A 17,175-nucleotide genomic window follows, 5' to 3' on the forward strand; every position below is an offset into this window, starting at 1 on the left:
TTCAGGTCAGAAATTCAATTGAAAACTCTGAATTGAATGGATTTTTGAAACTGAATTGGAAGGTTAGTTTGAATCAGTGAACTAACTCAGAAGTCCCTGGATTTATTTTGATAATTTTGGATACTTTTGCATATAAACATTTGTTTTCCCAGTTCTGAATTCAGAATTCTTGATGAATTCAAACTGTGTCATTGTGATCTGAACATTCTAATTGAATTAAATTAGTTTTCTAAATAAATTTAAATTATCAAATTGATCCATTTTCAAAATGGAAGTAATGGTCAAAAATTGCTTTGTGTGTATTTTTTTGATATTAATTCCAAATATTGACTGCACTTCTGTTTGCACAAACCTCAAAACACACATTCATATGAAATCATGTATATGTTTTAAAATGGGCCTAATACTGACAAATAAAGGCAAACTTAAAAGAAATCCTGACACTCCAGTTTCCATAACCTAAAGGTAAAGGTTTCCTTGTCCAGATGTATTCAACTCTAAGGCATGATGCTCATCTCTATTTCTTGGCCATGGGAGCCAATGTTGTCTGAAGACTTTTTCCAAATGTGCATGGAACTCTTTTACTTCCCCACAGAAGTGGTACCTATTAATCTGTTTGCATTTGCATGCTTTCAAACTTTTAGGGGGCAAGAGCTGGGATATGGAAAAGGAGCTCAATCCATTGTGTGATGCTCAGGTGTTGAATCCAGGTGTCATCTTTCCAGCTGAACCACTGTGCCCCTTCCATACTCTATCTACAAATCTCAAATCCTTAATTTTTTTCCTCTTATCATTTTGTTCCTATCCTCCTTTGGTTTGAAACTTTTTTATAAAATAGAAAATTTGCTATTATTTATAGTCCCACACCATCCATATTCCCACACCACCCATCTTTTTAAAACAGAAGAAGCATCTTATACCTCTGGAATGTATAGTTATGTCGATAGAAGTTTTATAATTTAAGCAGAATACTTCAGTTATTGGGTGAATTAGACATTTTAAGATTAAGAATAACATTAACAGAATATATTCTTTCACATTGCTACTTCTAATGGAACATATGGCGTATAGAGAACACTTAGCTCTTCCAGGAAAAAAAAAAATAAGAGAAAAGATAAACTCACTTATTTGGGATGTGTGAGAAAATTTCCGTTACCCATTTTTCCAAAGTATCCAGGGTTTCTAATCAGAAGAATATTTAAAAAGGAAAAGAATCATAACATGTATAAAATTTAGAGAATAAGGGAGAATTGACAATTCTGTTACAAAAAACAAACTATTTATTGTAAGTTTGTATCAAATTTCTTTGCATGTTTCAAAGTTTTCAAATGACAGTTGTGCATTTAATTGAAGATGGAATTTTCTAAAGCTTAGTGACTAACTATGAACCCACAACAGAAGTACACAATATTCTTTCAAGGCTGGAAAGCTCTATTTTTGACAGGAACCAGAATATTTTGACACTGGGACTCTTTTTTTTTTGTTTTGCAGCAAGGATAAAAATGTGCATACTAACGACATTTTAGAAGTGCAATTTTTAAATAAAAAGTTAGGGAGAAAAATGGGAGTGGGAGACCTCTAACAGATAAATCTCCCCCCTAGTCATTCTTAGCACTGATAAACCTCTGAAATCCTCCTTCAGATTGGTCTGAAGAATAAAATTTCACATTTAATTCTTTATGCAAAACATCACATTTTGGGCAAAGATGCTAACAATCTGGTGGTCCATGACAGTTGAGATGTGCTACACCCTCCATCAAGAGTGCTTAAAAGTCACTCCTTACTAAATGCAAAAAACCTCCATTTGCTGTATTGATACATTTGCACAGGATTAACCACACAGTGATTCTTCCAATTAATTCACTAATCATGATATGCTCTAGTACAGTGATGGTGAACCTATGGCATGGGTGCCACAGCTGGCATGTGGAGCCATATCTGCTGGCACGCAAGCAGTTGCCCTAGCTCAGCTCCAACATGTTATGTGTGTGCCAACCAGCTGATTTTTGGCTCATACAGACATTCTGGGAAGATGTTTTTGGATTCCAGAGAGCCTCCAGGGGGATGGAGGAAGGAGCCTTTAGCTTCCCCCAGCTCCTTTGGATCCTGGGCAGGGCAAAACGTGAGCCTACTGTTCCCACCAGAAGTTGGGAAACAGGCCATTTCCAGCCTCCAGAGAGCCTCCATGGGACAGGGGGAACTATTTTCGTAACCCCCCCAGGCATTGAATTATGGGTGTGGGCATTCACATATACGTGATAGCACACACCCATGCTCTTTCGGCACAGGAGGAAAAAAGGGTTTGCCATCACTGCTCTAGTATAATTGTACATGGGAATGAACTTATGGAAACTGATGGAGGCTGCCTGGAGAATGATTAGGTAAGGAGTGGGGTGGAGATCTAAACATCCCGCAGGCCAGAACTGGCCACTGAGCCTTGAGGTTGACACCCCTGTTTTAAGAGCTTAGTGATCTTATGAGATCATTCTGATCTTTGATTATTATTTTAATTTGGGTGAGCTTCAAACAAAGTCATATATGTCAGTGTCCATAAGAAATCCCCCCCCCATTATTTTTGCCAAACAACATATGTGCACCAGATGGTCCACCAAGCATGTGTCAATTCAACAATATGAAATGTGCATATAGATTCACATTATATGCTCAATTTCCCAGATTAAAAGCAAAGGGATGGAATTCTATATTGTCCTTCAGTATCATTAATCATTTCTTTAGGAGGTGGTAAGCAACAAAATATTTATCTTCCCCATTTACTTGGCTGAACCTTCCTGCCTGCTTGTCATGTACTGTATCTGGACAACCAGATTCATATAGTGAGCTGAGTAGTATCATTTCCTGAAAACAATCAATCAATCAATCAATCAATCAATCAATCTGTCTGTCTGTCTGTCTGTCTATCATCTATCTATCTATAGGGGTGGCGCAGCAGGTAGAGTGCTGTACTGCAGGCCACTGAAGGTGACTGTAGATCTGAAGGTCAGCGGTTCAAATCTCATCACCGGCTCAAGGTTGACTCAGCCTTCCATCCTCCCGAGGTGGGTAAAATGAGGACCTGGATTGTGGGGGGAATATGCTGGCTCTGTTAAAAAGTGCTATTGCTAACATGTTGTAAGCCGCCCTGAGTCTAAGGAGAAGGGCGGCATAAAAATTGAATAAATAAATAAAATATCTATCTATCTATCTATCTATCTATCTATCTATCTATCTATCTATCTATCTATCTATCTATCTTAATTATGTGTTATTTTTACCTCTAGACTGGACAACCAGATTCATGTAGTGAGCTGAGTAGTATCGTTTTCTGAAATCCCTCAGTCTTGCATAGGTATCAATTCCTTTCTTTTTTGGTGCATATTTCAGTGTCTCCGCATTACCTATATAATTTATGAAGAAGAGGTTTTCTTAATAACATTAGTATCAATCTTCCTATAGTCTTGTATTTTAGTTCTAAATGTTTTCTCTGAGACAAAAGTAGACTTTGTTTAACTTAAAATAGCCCAATAATACAAACTAAATAGTTTTTAACACAGATGTTATCTTCTATGCTTCTATTAAACTTAGTAACAACTTTTTTTTAGAGTAAAGAGCAAAAGGGAGATTAGAACAATGATTTTGGAAAGTTACAAATAGGTGCAGATGGATTTGAAGTAAGATTCTAATACTGCAAAAATGCTCCTATGGGGGAAAAGCTGCTATTTTGAAATGGACTTCGAAGGTTGGACACTAAAGGGAGTAATAATGAATTAACAATTACAATTAAAGGAAAAGAACAGCTATACTTGATTTACTAATAAAGACCGGAGCAAAATACTTTAACATTAAGCAGGGGTTTTTTTAAACAAATAACTCAATGTCTGCCATTATAAATTGTGTTTAAAAAATAATTTGGAAGAGGATCTGAAATTAAATGAGTTTTAAAATGATAGGCTACAAGGGTATGGGGAAAATGCTATGCTGGATTTAAAAATGAAACCAGCAGATACCTTAATTAAAATTGATGTAGAAATAACAAGCCAAATGTCTGATCTGGATAATTTCCTCTATTGGGTTTACCAAAACAAAAAAAGATTTATTAAAGTTTTAAGGAACTTTGTGAAAATAGACAAAACGTTTTTTAAAAATCACTTTCTAGGCCCTTATTTGACTGGAGTAAACGTCAAGATTGTTAGAAGTAAAAGTAAAACACTTTATTCTTTTTATTCTTTATTCTTTTTATGCTTTTTACTTTTTAAATTGTAATTTTAATAATATTTTTATTAAAAAAGAAGTGTCACAAGATCAAACAAATGGTTGATTTTGCCCTACACTTAATGGTAAAGATTTTGCACCTACTTTCAGCAATGCAGATGCTGGGATTGAATTTGGGGACTTCTGTAGAAAGAGGATATGCTACATCACTAAACTAAAGTCTAGCCTTTCCCCCAATTATTTTAACTTAGACCAAGCAAATATTTTAAGAACCTGTAATTAAATACTTTGATTACTCTATGACTGGAGCCAAACATAGTTAAATAATTTGTTAATCATGGTTATTTGAAGAAGCTACAATTAGCCAAGCTTTACAAATAAAGATAGGAAACATGCTTTAAGAACCACAATAGCTGATTTTGTCACATACAATAAACATAGAATTGTTCTAGGCAATCTATTTTTGCAATCTATATTAACATCATGACTTCAAGATTTATTGTAATTTTGGGGATTACCACCTTCCTAAACCTATAGGAGTGGGCCAACACTATATCTTAAATCCAGCACTTTATGTACATGGGTTGTTCCTTATTTAAAACTAAATCACTCAAAAGCTAAAAGACTAAAAGCAAGTTTGCCTCCTATCAACTAATGTGAGATGAATATATTGACCTGATTAATGTAGAGATAATCTATTTGGATTAAGAGGAACACATGTTTCTACAAGACTTGATAAACCACATCAAACTTAACCGTATCTCGTAGAACACAAGAGCATACAAAGCTTCTGTCATGAAGCTTGTTTGAAGAATGGCATATCCATAACTTTTAAAAGTAAAGAAAATAGATTATACAAAGTGTCTAACAAATACAAGCTCCATTAAAGCCCAATTGCTTCCATCTCAGTATGCTTCACTTACCCCAAAAGAATTTTCTCATAGGATGTCCCGATTTTGCAAGACTTCCAAGCAGGAGTTCTCTTCTGTTAGCATCAGAGGGTTTTGCAATCTGATATTCTGTTTATTTTAAAGAACACATTAGGCATAAGAACTTAAGGAAAGAATTCCACTGATACGATCACTTGGACAAGGCGAAGAGCATAATGCACACATACATGAAGCAGCAATGAAAAGGGTCCTACTCTTTTATCACATGCATTAGATTTGTGGTTTTGTTGCAGAAATATCATGGGCTCTATCGGGGATTACTAGCACTTTGGAGAACGAATATTACTAGCAGCTCTTCCTATTTATCAATGGTAATAGAGCCAGAATCTCAATTAAAATAGAATAAATGGATGCTCTCTTGCGAGACCCAAATTACCATATAACCATGACATACATATTGGTGGAAAGAGAGAAAGGTCCTTGATTTTCTGGTTCTTTTAATAGAAACATAAAATAATCTCACAATTTATATTGACTGGTTCCTAATATGATTGGATTGCTTATTTGTACCCGGACTATCATTAAGTGTTGTACCGTATGATTCTTGATGGACGTATCTTTTCTTCTATGTATGCTGAGAGCATATGCACCAAAGACAAATACCTTGTGTGCCCAATCACACTTGGCCAATAAAATTATGTTCTATTCTATTCTATTCCATTCCATTCCATTCCATTCTTCTTTCAGAATATTTTATTATTTGTATTTATTTCTATACCTTAGCACTTTTCACTGCTATAGGCTTGAGATTAATATAATGGTATATCAAAAACTGGATTCCCAGAACCAAATTTAGAACTTCACAGGCCAAGGAATGATCACCCAGAGATGCAGTGAGGTTGAGAGTAAAAAAACCTCGCAATTTTCATCATGAGCCAGGGTGGCGCAGCAGGGAGAGTGCTGTACTGCAGGCCACTGAAGGTCTGAAGGTCAGTGGTTCAAATCTCATCACCGGCTCAAGGTTGACTCAGCCTTCCATCCTTCCGAGGTGGGTAAAATGAGGACCCGGATTGTGGAGGCAATAGGCCGGCTCTGTTAAAAAGTGCTATTGCTGACATGTTGTAAGCCGCCCTGAGTCTAAGGAGAAGGGCGGCATAAAAATTGAATAAATAAAAAAATAAATAAATGAGATCTCCAATGAGTCCGCCAGAGTTTGCTAGTTGACATCTTCCTTTCTTCTTTGTTACCTTCCAAAGGAGTTTATCTTCCGAGAAGTTTATTTAATAATAATATAAAGCAATTATATAAAACAGAAGTTGCTTCCCTTTCCGTATCACAGGAGAAGGTAGAGGATTGAGAGAAAATAACTTTCCAGAAGTTTTTTAAAAATATATCATTTGGTCTTAGATCTTAAACTAAGATAAAGGACTTTCAAGAAGTTGTAGTGGAACAAGCAGGCTTGTCCCTATCTCCCACCCCAAGAATACACAGAATTCACTTTAGGGAATGGTACTATTTCCCCTGCCCTTCAAGTCAATATTAAGTTTTTGGTGACTGAATGGATAGGTCCCTGTACTTTTTTGGCAAAATTTCAGAAGTGGTTTGCCACTGCTTTTTTTCCTAGGGTTGACGGAGAGTGACTGGCCCAAGGTCACCCAGTTGGCTTTGTGCTTATAGCCTGACTAGAATTCTTATAGACGCAGACTCCTGATTTCTATCGTGGTGCAATAACCATTACACTAAATTGCCTATCAGTGTTGTAGGGACATTTACACTGCATTCATCTCCACGGAATTCAACATGTTTCCTCCAAGATATCATCAGGATTGGAGTTATTTGTCCAGGTTTGGGGAATAGAACTAAAAGGTATTGCCTATAGTCCAGTGCAAAGTACATGCATGCAATGCAACTGATTTTAAGGGTTTTTAAATGTGCTTAAATCTTTGAATTTAAAATATATTTTTAATTTTTTGGCCGGTGGTGGTGAGACATCTCATCCAAATTTCACAAACACAATTGCCTCAAAAAACAAGGTGAGATAGTTTTCCGCCATTCAAGAATTGAAAAAAATATATAAGCAGTGAATAACCCATTCATTAGTTTTACCACTATCCACAGCTTCAACTTCACGGTCAATAGCATCTTTAATCATCAGAGGATGAATGAAGAACTGTGCCCATCTACAAATAAAGCAGAAGAGAAATACAGGTGTTTGCTATTAAACCTTGAAATGTGTAGAATAATAATGACCTCTTTCCATAAAAATGCTTATGAACTAATGTTACAGCAAAACAAAACTTTAACCAGCATTTCATTTTTTATTACACTTAGGCAAAATAAAGATTTCTTTTTCTTTAATTACTTGGAGTGAAGAAACAAACAACAAACAAACAAGTAAACAAACACTGTATTTGAATGTAGAATTATGTCTCTGGGCAGCATGGACTCGCCATAGCTTCCCAGATTTCAGTTAATTGTTATTAAGGACCCAATAATCCAGATATTTTAGGACGTTTTCTCAAATTAGAACAACCAGTCAACTGGTCTCTCATTTGCAGAAAGTATGACCTCTTCCCTCCCCAACTCCCATAACATCTTCTGACCTTCATAAAAATAAACAAAATTTGAGGACTGAGGCTAATTTAAAGATAACACAACAAACTAGTGAAAGCAAAAAGGTAGACTAAGCTAAACTTGCCACTATGTCAAAAGGAGACACAAAATGTGTATTTTAGATGCATACAAGAATTACATTCATATTTGAAACATTTAAAACTCCAATGACTAATGTTAATGACTAAACATTTAAAGCTCCAATGACTAATGCCACCCAACTCTCTGAGTCCTTAGGGCAGGGGTAGGCAAAGTTGGCTCTTCTATGACATGTGGACTTCAACTCCCAGAATTCTTGAGCTAGCATGATTAGAAACATAGAAACATAGACGACTGACGGCAGAAAAAGACCTCATAGTCCATCTAGTCTGCCCTTATACTATTTTCTGTATTTTATCTTAGGATGGATATATGTTTATCCCAGGCATGTTTAAATTCAGTTACTGTGGATTTACCAACCACGTCTGCTGGAAGTTTGTTCCAAGGATCTACTACTCTTTCAGTAAAATAATATTTTCTCAGGATTGGCTCAGGAATCCTGGGAGTTGAAGTCCACATGTCATAGAAGAGCCAACTTTGCTTACCCCTGCTTAGGGAGTTGGGGGGGGGGGAATGCAGTGGGGTAGCAAAAATGGAGCTCCACTCCAGATCACCCAATTTGCACTGAAAGATGTTGACAGAAAATGCAGGGTGCCCTGCATAAGCCACGGCAACAGTGTGGTAGTAAAAATTTTGGTAGCCCTTCACTGGGTTAGAATATGCTTTTGGTTCATACCCACTAATTCTAACTCAAAAGGAAGTGTTTGAATTCAAAATGCTAACAGTTTTGCACACATGTAATGCATATTATGATTTTGTCTCTCTGAGATTTAGAAATAAATCTTTCTGTTATCCATCATTCTTTCAATAAATTAGAATTGTGAGCAATTTACCTATTGCACTAGACTAGAACATGATAAATGGAGCCCTAATAGGCCAATTAACCTTTGATTTCTATTCTTTCCATCTTCCTCTAAGATTTCCTTCAATTAGAAACTATTTTTTCAAAATTTTGAACACTTTCTTCTAGCCATTACAGTCTGTATGGCCAAATAGAATAAAAGTAAAGAATGATGAAATCTAGACCCAACAATAGCTGCAAGACCCAAATCTTGAGCAGAGCACACGAATCAGGTACTTCCTGACAATCTGCAATAAGTTATATTTATGAATATGGTTAATTTGGAACAGTGCTTCCCAGACCTGTGTAAATTACCTAAAATTGGGTTTAAAAAAAGTATTTTTTTTCATTGGGTAATTACACACAACTCCATTAACTCAATATCCCAAAATATCGCAACAGAGATCTACAGATTGCCATGTATCCTAAAATATATTCAAAAATCTGCAATATAATTCCTATTAAGATGAAAGTGAATCACATTATACCAATTTTTCACACTTGGCCAATAAAGAATTCTATTCTATTCTATTCTATTCTATTCTATTCTATTGAGATAAAGATCATTCAGTGATATTTTTATAATACAAATAATAGTGTAATACAAGTTACAATTGTTCGTTCAGTGACAATTGAAGTTATGGGTGTGCTGAAGGAAGGGACTAGAATGAAGCGATCTAGAATGTTCAAGATATAGAGTGATTGTAGTCTTCAAATTACTATAGTCATCGTGCTGATGGGTCTCTTAGTCTTTTAGCTTGTTTTGTACTCCTAAGTTACCTTTCAAGAGCATCTTTAAAATGTTTCTTTTGAATATCAAACTGGAAAATGGTTCGTTCTGTGTCGGTTGAAGCATTGTCTGATCCTCCATGCTTCTTTAAGAATGTATCAAATCCATTTTCATCTGGATATTTCTGGCTACCCATAAACACCACTAGAAGAAAGCAATCAGATAAATTTGCTATGATCAGATGCAGGCAGATAATTCAGTCTATTATCATTCATGTCCACTGATATTGTTTGTGGCAATGGCTCTATATAGTAGTTACAAAAGGGGTGGAGGTGGGGGAGGGAGGGAGAAATCCTTCATTAGGGCTGCAAAAATTTGATGTAACAGATTAAAAATAGGAGATGAATCCAGAAAATTGGGGTTGTTGCTGAAAAGGCTCTGCTTGATAGGTGAACTAGTGGCTGTAATGATCTCACTGAACTGTGTCAATCATCTTTGAACAGCTGATATTCCCCAGACCCTTTTGGACTCTCTGCCTGTCTCTGCCCCATGCCATACTTTTTAATTGTTTGACTAGTTTAATTCCTATTTATCTGGGTGTTGATTGTTGGCAAAGAGGTGTTCTGGTTCTTTTATTTTTTATTTTTTGTATCCTAGCTTCTTTGTCTGTTTTGAATAGTGTGCAAATGTTGTTTATCTCTATATGTCTGTGGAAGCCATCAACATCTGCAAGAAAGTATCCAAACTCAGAGAGTACCACAGTATCCATTTCCCACAATGTTGTGCTATTGTTGAGCACTACGGAATACTGAAAAGAGAAGCAGACTCCCATACTTATCCAGTACCAATAGTTCAATTAGATTGCAATTTGGAGAATCCACAAGGAAGTACTTCACTTTCATATCCAGCTTTGTCTTTGCTCCTTTCTCTGGAACATCTTATGAATGTAAATGTCTATGGAGACTGTTAGTCATTCAGATCATGGTTTTCCCAAAGCTGTTTTTTCAAGAGGAAACTGGACTTCATGGCATTGGACCAGAATATCTCCGGGACCGCCTTCTGCCGCACGAATCCCAGCGACCGGTTAGGTCCCACAGAGTTGGCCTTCTCCGGGTCCCGTCAACTAAACAATGTCATTTGGCGAGACCCAGGAGAAGAGCCTTCTCTGTGGCAGCCCTGACCCTCTGGAACCAGGTCCCCCCGGATATCAGAACTGCCCCCCCTCCTTGCCTTTTGTAAAGTTCTTAAGACCCATCTCTGCCATCAGGCATGGGGGAACTGAGACATCTCCCCTGGGCCTATACAGTTTATACATGGTATGTTTGTGTGTATGCTTGCTTTTAATAATGGGGGTTTTATTGTTTTTTAAATTATTAGATTTGTTCTTACATTGTCTTTGTTATTGTTGTGAACTGCCCCGAGTCTATGGAGAGGGGCGGCATACAAATCTAATAAATAAATAAATAAAAAATAAGACTTTCTTTGTTTTTCCCTTGAAGGTGTTTAGCTTCTTGTCCAAGAAACCTTTGACGTTCTGAAGAAGCGACTTGGATGGGAAGTGAAATGTTTTCAAGGAAAAATAAAGTTGTCTCTTGAAAAAGCACCTTTGGGACATACGGATGCAAGTAGACTTATGGAAAGGTATTGATTTATCTGCCTTTTAATTTTTTTTTATTGCTTCCCATTAATTTTTTTTAAAAAGCAAAGTTTGGCTGATTTTAAAATTAAAACTGAGAGCCGTTTAAGCCTGTAAAAGAAAATGTTTAAATAGTAGCAAGGATGTCAACATAATTTGGTATTGAAAGCTGCACATTCCACAGCAAGAGATGGAACAGCTTTATTTCTGCCTCTTTGTCAATTGTTCAATAGATAGACTTTAGATTTTACATACTATGCTCCAAAAAATGAGCTAATCCAGGTAAATCATCGGGGTCACAGAAACTCCCAACACCAATAGCAAGAGCAGCTGCAGCCTGCAATCAAAACATAAAAGAGAAACAGTGGGAAGTCATTACAAGACAAAGCCAAAGAATACAGCTTTCTTCCAGTATGAAAAGAATCCTACTTCTGTCAAAATTCTGTTCCATCCCCAACTGCAAACCCGTCCCTAAGAAAGCAAGCAGACACAAGTGCTGTTGTTATGTTTCCACGCTTAAAAAATTTCCCTTGCAGGCAAACTTGAGTAACACGCACAGAAAAAAAAGGCCTTCAAATCCTGCATTCAGGCTGCTTCAAATGATCCCATTTTATTCTGGCTCTCTGGTGAAATAATATCTTAGCTTTTTAAAATTATTACAAGGTTGTAATTGAAGAATGCTCATTATCATTTTATTCGTTTTGACAGCAGCATTTCAACCTCTGGCCCATGGGTTGCAGATGTACTCTCCAAAGCCATTTTTGAAGTCATCAAAGCATCAGATTTATCCTCCACAGGCCCTTGGTTGTTTTCTAAAATTTCTATTTTTTTAAAAAAAAAAATAGGTGTATTAAGCTTATCCAGGGCTTAACGCATACGTTACTTTTAAATTTATTCGGAACAAGCACCAAATAGTCACTTTTAGAGTCTTTAAAACCATGATAGTGAACCTATAGCATTATTGTTGTTGTTGTTGTTGTTGTTGTTGTTATTATTATTATTATTATTATTATTATTATTATTATTATTATTAATTCAATTTGTATGCCGCCCCTCTCTGGAGACTCAAAGCGGCTCACAACAGCAAAACATAGTACAAATCTAATGATTAAAAAAACAGTTAAAACCCTTAATATAAAACAGTCATACATCCCAGACAAACCATACATAAAACGGAACGGCCCGGGGGAATCAATTTCCCCATGCCTGATGGCAGAGATGGGTTTTAAGGAGTTTGCGAAAGGCAAGGAGGGTGGGGGCAATCCTGATCTCTGGGGGGGAGTTGATTCCAGAGGGTCAGGGCCGCCACAGAGAAGGCTCTTCCCCTGGGTCCCGCCAGATGACATTGTTTCGTCGATGGGACCCAGAGAAGGCCAACTCTGTGGGACCTAATCGGTCGCTGGGATTCGTGCATGTGTGTCACAGGTGACATCTGGAGCCATATCTGAGGGCATGTGATGTGTTGCCTTATGTCAGCTCAACTGTGCACTGGCCACTGATTTTGAGCCTTATTTTTGGCCATTTTTGTTCTCCCCATGCTTCAGTGAAACCACCTGAAGCCTGGAAATGGCAAAAAACGGCCCAACAGGCCTATCTAAAATTTGTTTCCAAACTTTCGGTTGGCCCATTGGCACATTTTTCACTGTCCCCAGTCTCCAGGACTCAATTTTGAGGTTTGTGCCCATGCATGGGGGTGGTGAGGGGTAGTGTGCATATGTAGGCAGCATGGGGTTGTACATGCCTAGGGGGAGGGCATGGGTATGAACATCTAGTGTGCACTAACATACACACACATACCCTTTTGGCATGTGAGCCAAAGAAGGTTTGCTGTCACTGCTCTATAACATCATTGCCATGAACCTTTATCTTTAGTCTTTAGAATGTGTTAACTAATCTACAAGCAGGGGTTATCCAGGGGTGGGCAGCAGGCAGGATGGGGCGGAACGCAATTCCACCAGCAGAAATGAAGCTGTGTGCCCATCTCCAGCTGACTATCCCCCCTCTCATCCTCTTCCTCCTCCTCGGAAAGCAGCAGGGTGACCAGCACCGGCAGGAGTTGTAGGGGGCCCATTTCCTCTCCCCTCTTTTCTCAATAGCTAATCGGCACCCATTCGCCTAGCTACCCAGCTGGAGGCAGGGGGCAACCCAGGAAGGAGAGCACAGGAAATGCAAATCAAATTGTCACCCCAGATAGCAACACTGGTGAAGTTGTAAGTCAAAGACTTAACAGTTCACTTGAACAATGATGATCATTCAAGCCACTCCCACCTGGTCACATGGCCAGCAAGCCACCCCTACACAGTCACATGACCATCAAGCCACACCCACAAAATAGGCCACAAACACAGTGTGGCAGTAAAAATTTTGGCTGCCCATTACTGGGGGTATCTACTAGCTAAAAAACAATGCATCACTCAACGTGATATAACATCCTTAATTCAAGCTACTGCCTCAACAACAGTGCTCATCCTGATGTGAAAATGGGTTTACAGATACTCCCTGCTCAATGACCATAATGGACAACTGGCAACTCCATTGCTAAGTTCATTAAGTGGGACATCAAGTGACTGTGCTGGACTTACAATGTCACTTTTCCCCATAGTCATTAATTGAGACATCACATGACCAGGATTTGCAGTTTCACTACTGGCTTCTTCATTGACTCTGCTCATCAGACATTGGCTGTGAAGCACCTAAATACAGTAGATATCATGTGACTGCAAGACACTGCAGCAATCATAAAATGGCCGCTGGTTGCAAAGCAGCTAAATCTAAAACACTGACCATGGAGATGTTATGGCAGCTATGAGTGTGATAACCAGTGGTAAAGTTACTTTTTCAAAGACTGATGTAACTTTGAATGGTTACTAAACACAGAAGTCATTACTTGTCTATTTTATTTAATACTACATCAATTAACAAGTAGCTACCATATTTTTCAAAACATAAGACACACCCTTTTCTCTCCTAAAAGAGAGTGGCATTGTTGGTGCGTCTTATACACAGAATACAGCAATTTTTGGCCTCCCGAAGCCTCATCACCATGTCCCATTTTTGCAAGAGATGGGCCTGTTTTTCACAGAAATGGGGTGCGCAGAAAGTTTGCAAGGCCTGTAAAGTGCTTTTGGGGACTGGGGGAACACAAAAACATCCAAATTTTTTGTGAAGAGGGGCAAAAATGGGCCATTTTTCACAAAATGGGGGCATCTTTGCCTTCTCTCAGCCCCCAGAAACATTCTACAGGCGTTCTAAATCCTCTGTGTGTCTCAATTTTTAGTAAAAATTGATGATAAACGGGCCTGTTTTTTGCAAAATATGGGATGCACAGAATGTTTGCTAGGCCTGCAGAGCGCGCCTGGAGTGATGGGAAGACAAAAACTATTTTTTCTTACTTATCTCTTCGAAATGTTGGTGCATCTTGTACACCAGTGAGTCTTATAGTCTAAAAAATATGGTAAGTTATTTCATAACATACCTGCTTTTCTGTACTGCCCATCTTATTTTCATCTTCTTGTTTCACCAATTCTTCGTATACTTCAGGGTCATCGTGATCTTCCCTCACCTCAGAATCACCTTCAGCAATACTGTCACTGCCAAAGCCACCACTTCCTTCGCTTCCAACTTCACCATCCAGCGATCCGTCCTCTGAATCCTTGATATTCCTATCATTTCTCTCAATTCCCTGAAATTGTGTATCAAGACTTTCTTCCTCATCTGTTCCAGATGATACTGGGAGATCCTCTAGTTCAGTTTCTGATTCATCAGAAGAAGTGCAATCGTCAACTGTCCAGTCAGAAATCAACAGCACGTTCATGCCATTTATTAATTTGATGTACCTGTAAAAATAAGGTTCTATATTTATGTACAATATAAACAGGCATTGTCCTTGTCATGAGCTATTCTCCCTTGCAAACCCTTGCAAAGCATTTTGAAATATAATTTATGGTGTATTTATGTTGGCTTGTCTCGGTTTAGCTAGGCTATGAAACCTTCGACATCACCAAGCAGAGAATTTTAACAGAGCGTGGATGTGTGATAAAGCCAATACACAGACTTAGTTAAATAAGTATTATTTACATATAAACAAAATATAGCAATCCAAAATAAGCACGAAGCAAATACAGAATAATAAGCACTGAGCAATCACAAGATAGAAGCACAAAGCAAAATACAATATAGATAATAAGCACGAAGCTTATACAAGCACGAAGCTTAAACACAACTCCCCCTGACTGAGCAGAATAATGAGTTTTTATTGCTTCAATGAGAAAGTGATGAAACAGCCTTGAATATTAACTCTTCAAGTACAAGTTAACCCTTTAAGTGCACATTAACTCTTTAAGTACAAGTTTGGTACAAGTGTACAATATGCAGTTTACAATGGCAATCCCTAACAACCATGTACCCTGTACTAACAATTTAGTAAGAACTCTCTGTTATATTGAGGGACTAAAAATACTCAAAAGAGCTGGGCTGGTGCAGTAGTTAGAGTGCAGCGCTGCAGGCTACTTCAGCTAACTGCTAGCTGTAGTTCAGCAGTTCAACTCTCACCACTGGCTCAAGGTTGACTCAACTTTCCATCCTTCCAAGGTGAGTAAAATAAGGACCCAGATTGTTGGGGGCAATAGGCTGATTCTGTAAACCACTTAGAGAGGGCTGTGAAAGCACTATAAAGCAGCATATAAGTCTAAACGCTAATGCTACCCATTTCTCAGGTCTCTACAGAGAGAACAGATGTTGTGAATAAATATCATTTGAGTGCAGAGTGCAGACAAAATGTCTTATATTCCAGAATTTCTTCTCAAATGAAACAAGCTCTTTCATTCATACTCTTTTAGTTTTTTTGCCTTAAAGAACAATATGAAAATTAAGCCAATTCTTTCTGGCTTCCATATTTTTCATACCAGGGCCACAAAAGTGGGCAAAGTGATACTTCATATTAATTATTATGTATCAGCATACAGATAAATTGATCAAGGAAATTATTATTTTAATTTATTAAAATATACTATTTAATCCTATATGTTTATATGCCATATGTGTACATACATATTACACACAGGCACACAAAAATATGCATTATCTACTATATATATATATACACACACACACACACACACACACACACACACAGCTCTTCTAAAATTATACACATTGAACTTCATTTACTGTGATATAAAAAACATACCCAGAGCCCAAAGGGATTGTTTTAAAATTTTATTTTATTTTTTAAAAAGACTCGGGAAGTGATGTCATCAGCAGGCATCTACTGGTACCACGTACCTGACTGTACCTGTAGGAGCCCGTGATGTAATATCATAAAGTAACCACATCTGCCTATCCTAGGTCCTTGGGAAGGACTTGATAGCTGGATCAAAAATGCCAAATCCAATCTGAACATCTGGCTAACTATGCAATGAACAGTTATTGATAGTAATAGTTGTGAAAACTTTCAAGCTCACTGTGATAGTAGCCACGTGTCCAGTGGTTTTTTGAAGGCAACAATAATAATGATGCTGATGCTGCTTTGGAAGAAAACAAGTTGTCCATTCCTACTGTTAGCTCATAATTACCTGTATTCTTTATGGTCGCTGGGAGACTTTACAATATCTGGGTCTCCCTCATTTTTCTTGGCTCGGCGCTTCCGCAATTCTTCTGCACGTTGAGATCTTTCATTACGGCACCTCTGTGACCTCTGCTGTTGTGAGCGTGCAATTGGACAATTTTCTGTTCCTTTGGTCTTAGTCTCACCCGACATTCTGGATGCTTCAAGATGATCTTCAAAGAACTGGCCAGTCGACCTACTTGTCTACTAACTATATAGCTCCGTTCAAACCAAATAAGTTGCCTATCCCTCAGCTAGCCCATTTTATCTCTTTCTTCTCATTGGTTGACTAGGTGCTTTAGAAATAATATATGTTTATGACATCACTGAAAGAGAGAACCAGAATTCCATGAGAATTATTAAAGGGGCAAGAAAGAACATAAGAAATCCAGAAAATAGTTTGTAGGACTTCATTCTATTTTTGGTTGTAGGTCAGATTTCAGTTAAATTCCATGTTTTTCAGAGTAGAATATGCGCCGGACTATAAGACAGTTTTGGGAGAGGAAAATCTATGGAGACTCTACGGAGAGGGGTGGCATACAAATCTAATAA

The 17,175-nt window shown here is 37.7% G+C and overlaps 1 protein-coding gene across 1 annotated transcript in view; it reads right to left on the reverse strand.

The window, feature by feature from the left end:
- LOC139165982 (nardilysin-like) overlaps positions 1-16,776 on the reverse strand; it is a 59,676-nt gene extending 42,900 nt beyond the window's left edge. The window contains exons 1-8 of the mRNA XM_070749241.1: positions 16,592-16,776; positions 14,494-14,854; positions 11,274-11,355; positions 9,433-9,586; positions 7,206-7,279; positions 5,133-5,228; positions 3,273-3,395; positions 1,125-1,182 (exon numbers count right to left, since the gene is read on the reverse strand). Coding sequence (XP_070605342.1) covers positions 1,125-1,182; positions 3,273-3,395; positions 5,133-5,228; positions 7,206-7,279; positions 9,433-9,586; positions 11,274-11,355; positions 14,494-14,854; positions 16,592-16,776 — 1,133 coding nt within the window. The remainder of the gene's footprint in view (positions 1-1,124; positions 1,183-3,272; positions 3,396-5,132; positions 5,229-7,205; positions 7,280-9,432; positions 9,587-11,273; positions 11,356-14,493; positions 14,855-16,591) is intronic.
- Positions 16,777-17,175: the final 399 nt, after the last annotated feature.

The sequence above is a fragment of the Erythrolamprus reginae genome, chromosome 3 (genome assembly GCF_031021105.1).
Source record: "Erythrolamprus reginae isolate rEryReg1 chromosome 3, rEryReg1.hap1, whole genome shotgun sequence".
NCBI classification, from domain to species: Eukaryota; Metazoa; Chordata; class Lepidosauria; order Squamata; family Dipsadidae; genus Erythrolamprus; species Erythrolamprus reginae.